Source organism: Equus quagga, chromosome 12 (genome assembly GCF_021613505.1).
Source record: "Equus quagga isolate Etosha38 chromosome 12, UCLA_HA_Equagga_1.0, whole genome shotgun sequence".
NCBI classification, from domain to species: domain Eukaryota; kingdom Metazoa; phylum Chordata; class Mammalia; order Perissodactyla; family Equidae; genus Equus; species Equus quagga.
Genome location: NC_060278.1, coordinates 60,017,950 through 60,020,441, shown reverse-complemented (window position 1 = coordinate 60,020,441; position 2,492 = coordinate 60,017,950). Strand labels below are relative to the sequence as shown.

Below are 2,492 nucleotides of genomic sequence, written 5' to 3'. Positions count from 1 at the left end.
GGGGGGGGGGGGGGGGGGGGGGGGGGGGGGGGGGGGGGGGGGTCGGCTGGAGCGGCCTGGAGAGAAGGCGAGTCCGGGACGCGCACCGCCGCCCGCGCCTCCTCCGTGCGCCTCCTCCACCGGCCGGGCAGCTACAGGGAGGCCGCGGCCCTGCTCGCCGTCCGGGCTCGCCCCGCACCGCTGCTGAGCCCCCGGAAGGCGGGCCCGTCGTCCCTGGAGAGCGAGGACGCCGAGCTGACCGTGCGCGCCAGGCGGTCGGCGCGCCCGCAGGCCCAGAGCCGCGCGCGGGCGCGGAAGGTGCGGTCCAGCAGCAGGTAGATGAGCGGGTTGGCGCAGCTGTTGACGAAGGCCAGGCAGGTGGCGAGGGTGAGGCCCCAGCGCAGCGCCAGCAGCAGGCGGCAGCGCAGCGGCAGCGCCCCGAGACGCGCCAGGTGGAAGACGGCCCGCAGCGCGCCGAACGGCAGCCAGGAGCCCACGAAGGCGCCCTCCACGGCGAAGATGATGCGCAGCGAGCGCGCGCGGGCGCGGCCCAGGGCGGGCGGCCGGCGCAGGTGGCACGACACGCGGCAGTAGCACAGGACGCTGACGGCCAGCGGCAGGGCGCAGGTGAGCAGCAGCACCAGCAGGCCCAGACCTTGCACGGCGTCCGAGGACTCGTCGCCGCACTGGCTGCCGTGGCCGCCGGGTAGGGGCTGCAGCCCCCGCGACGCCAGCGAGGGCAGGCCGGCCAGCAGCGCCAGCACCCAGGCGCCGCAGCACACGGCGCCCACGCGGCGGGGACAGCGCCGGGCCCGCGCGCCCACAGCCAGGGCGCGCGCCACGCTCAGGGCGGCCAGCAGCAGGGCGCCCGCGCAGCGCGTGCCGGCCAGCGCGAAGCTGCTGAGCTTGCAGAGGCCCTCGCCGAAGGGCCAGCGCCCGCCGCGCGCCGCCGCCACGGCCCACAGCGGCAGCGTGAGCACCAGCCCCAGATCGGCGGCCGCCAGGTGCCGCACGAAGGTGTCCACGAGCCGCCGCGGCCCGCGCCGGCCGGCCAGCAGCCACAGCACGAAGGCGTTGCCCGGCAGGCCCACGGCGAAGGCGGCCAGGTAGAGCGCGGGCACGTAGGCGTAGGCGTAGGGCAGGTCCCCCGACGGGCACAGCTCCAGCTCCTCCAGGGCGCCCCAGCCCGAGTAGTCCCAGGACGTGGCCCCCGGGCTGGGGCTCCAGGGCACGGTGGGGCTCATGGCCGGAGCGCAAGGAGCCCTGGGCTCGGCGGCAGCCGCTCTGGGTGGGTGGGGGCTGCTCTTCATGGCCGGTGCCCTGCACCTCCCTTCCTGCCACCCTGACCGAGGCGAATGGGTGGCCAGGAAGGTGGTGGAGGGGGAGGGTGTGGGGCGGGAGGGGCTGGGCCCCCAGGGTGGAGTTGGCGGCCTCCCCTTCTTCTCTTGGTTTCCTTGTTTATGAAATGGGGCCATCAACCATCTCCCCCGGCCGATGTCAGGTTGCAAGAGGTGGCGGATGCCCACGATGAACCCTCGTCGGTTCCCGTCGCCCACTGCGCTCTGTCCCACGCCCGCGCTGCTGCTTGTCTAGCGTTGGAGGTGAAGACGCTGAGGGTCTTCTAAGGGCGACGGTGCCTCAGCCTGTGCCCGTTGCCCTGTCCTCTAGGAAAGAGGGGCTCTGCTATCTGGTGCACTCTGGGGTGGGGAGGTGGGGCCTGCCCTTGGGGGCCTACCCCTGAAAGGAGAAAGGGCCGCCAGAGCTCTCAATGATTGTGTCCTGAGATGCTGGGCTAAGTGTCTTAACCCAAAGAGTGGTTTTTCTGACCAAATCAGGTCCTCATGGAGCCACACAGGAGGGTTTTATCCTAGAGAGGAAGGAGTGTAGTCAGATTATCCAGGTGAAAGGACCAGGGCCCGGGATTCAGATCCCAGCTCTTTCCCATCTTCCCCCATCCAGCAAAACCTGCCCCTTCAGCCAAACACAGATGTAAACTGGGGGCAGGTGACACACGAGGGGACGTAATTTAGCAGCAGATGAGTGGTCGGTCCTGAGTCAGGAGTCAGGAGCTTAGAGGAGGGCAGGTCCCTATGGACTGAGTCAGGGAAGGATGCGTGCAGAAGGGCGGGAATGAAGCGTGACCTTGAAGCGAGTGGGGGGACCCAAGGAGGAGAGGATGGTGGAGGGAGAGCTCGCCCTTTCTCCGGAAGGTGGGGTGCCATGGGGATTCTGGGCGACTCCGGTTAGGTCTGAATTCTTCTTAGCAGACATCCCTCCCATGAGATGCTGTGTTGGAACTAATGTTATAGGGTGTTTGTCCTCCCAGCGCCCATCCCACGGTCACCGGGAATGAGTGACCGAGCCATGGGGCATTCTGGTGTTAAAAGTTTAAGGTGGATCATCAGTTGTATTCGATTCAGTCCAGTTAACAGTGAGCACCTGCATGGGGCAGGCGCTGTTTCAGATGCTTCAGAGAGCCGTTCTTGACCTTAGAGCGCCCATCTCAGGCATGG

At 68.7% G+C, this 2,492-nt stretch overlaps 1 protein-coding gene across 1 annotated transcript; it reads right to left on the bottom strand.

Moving 5' to 3' along the window:
- Nucleotides 1-47: 47 nt before the first annotated feature.
- Nucleotides 48-1,401, bottom strand: GPR25 (G protein-coupled receptor 25). The gene has a single exon (XM_046678113.1). It carries the CDS (start codon nt 1,287-1,289, stop codon nt 132-134), a length of 1,158 nt encoding a protein of 385 aa, XP_046534069.1. The 5' UTR covers nt 1,290-1,401; the 3' UTR covers nt 48-131.
- Nucleotides 1,402-2,492: the final 1,091 nt, after the last annotated feature.

Coding starts and splice junctions, on each gene's coding strand:
- GPR25 (XM_046678113.1), bottom strand. CDS start 1,289: ATGAAGAGCAGCCCCCACCCACCCAGAGCGGCTGCCGCCGAGCCCAGG.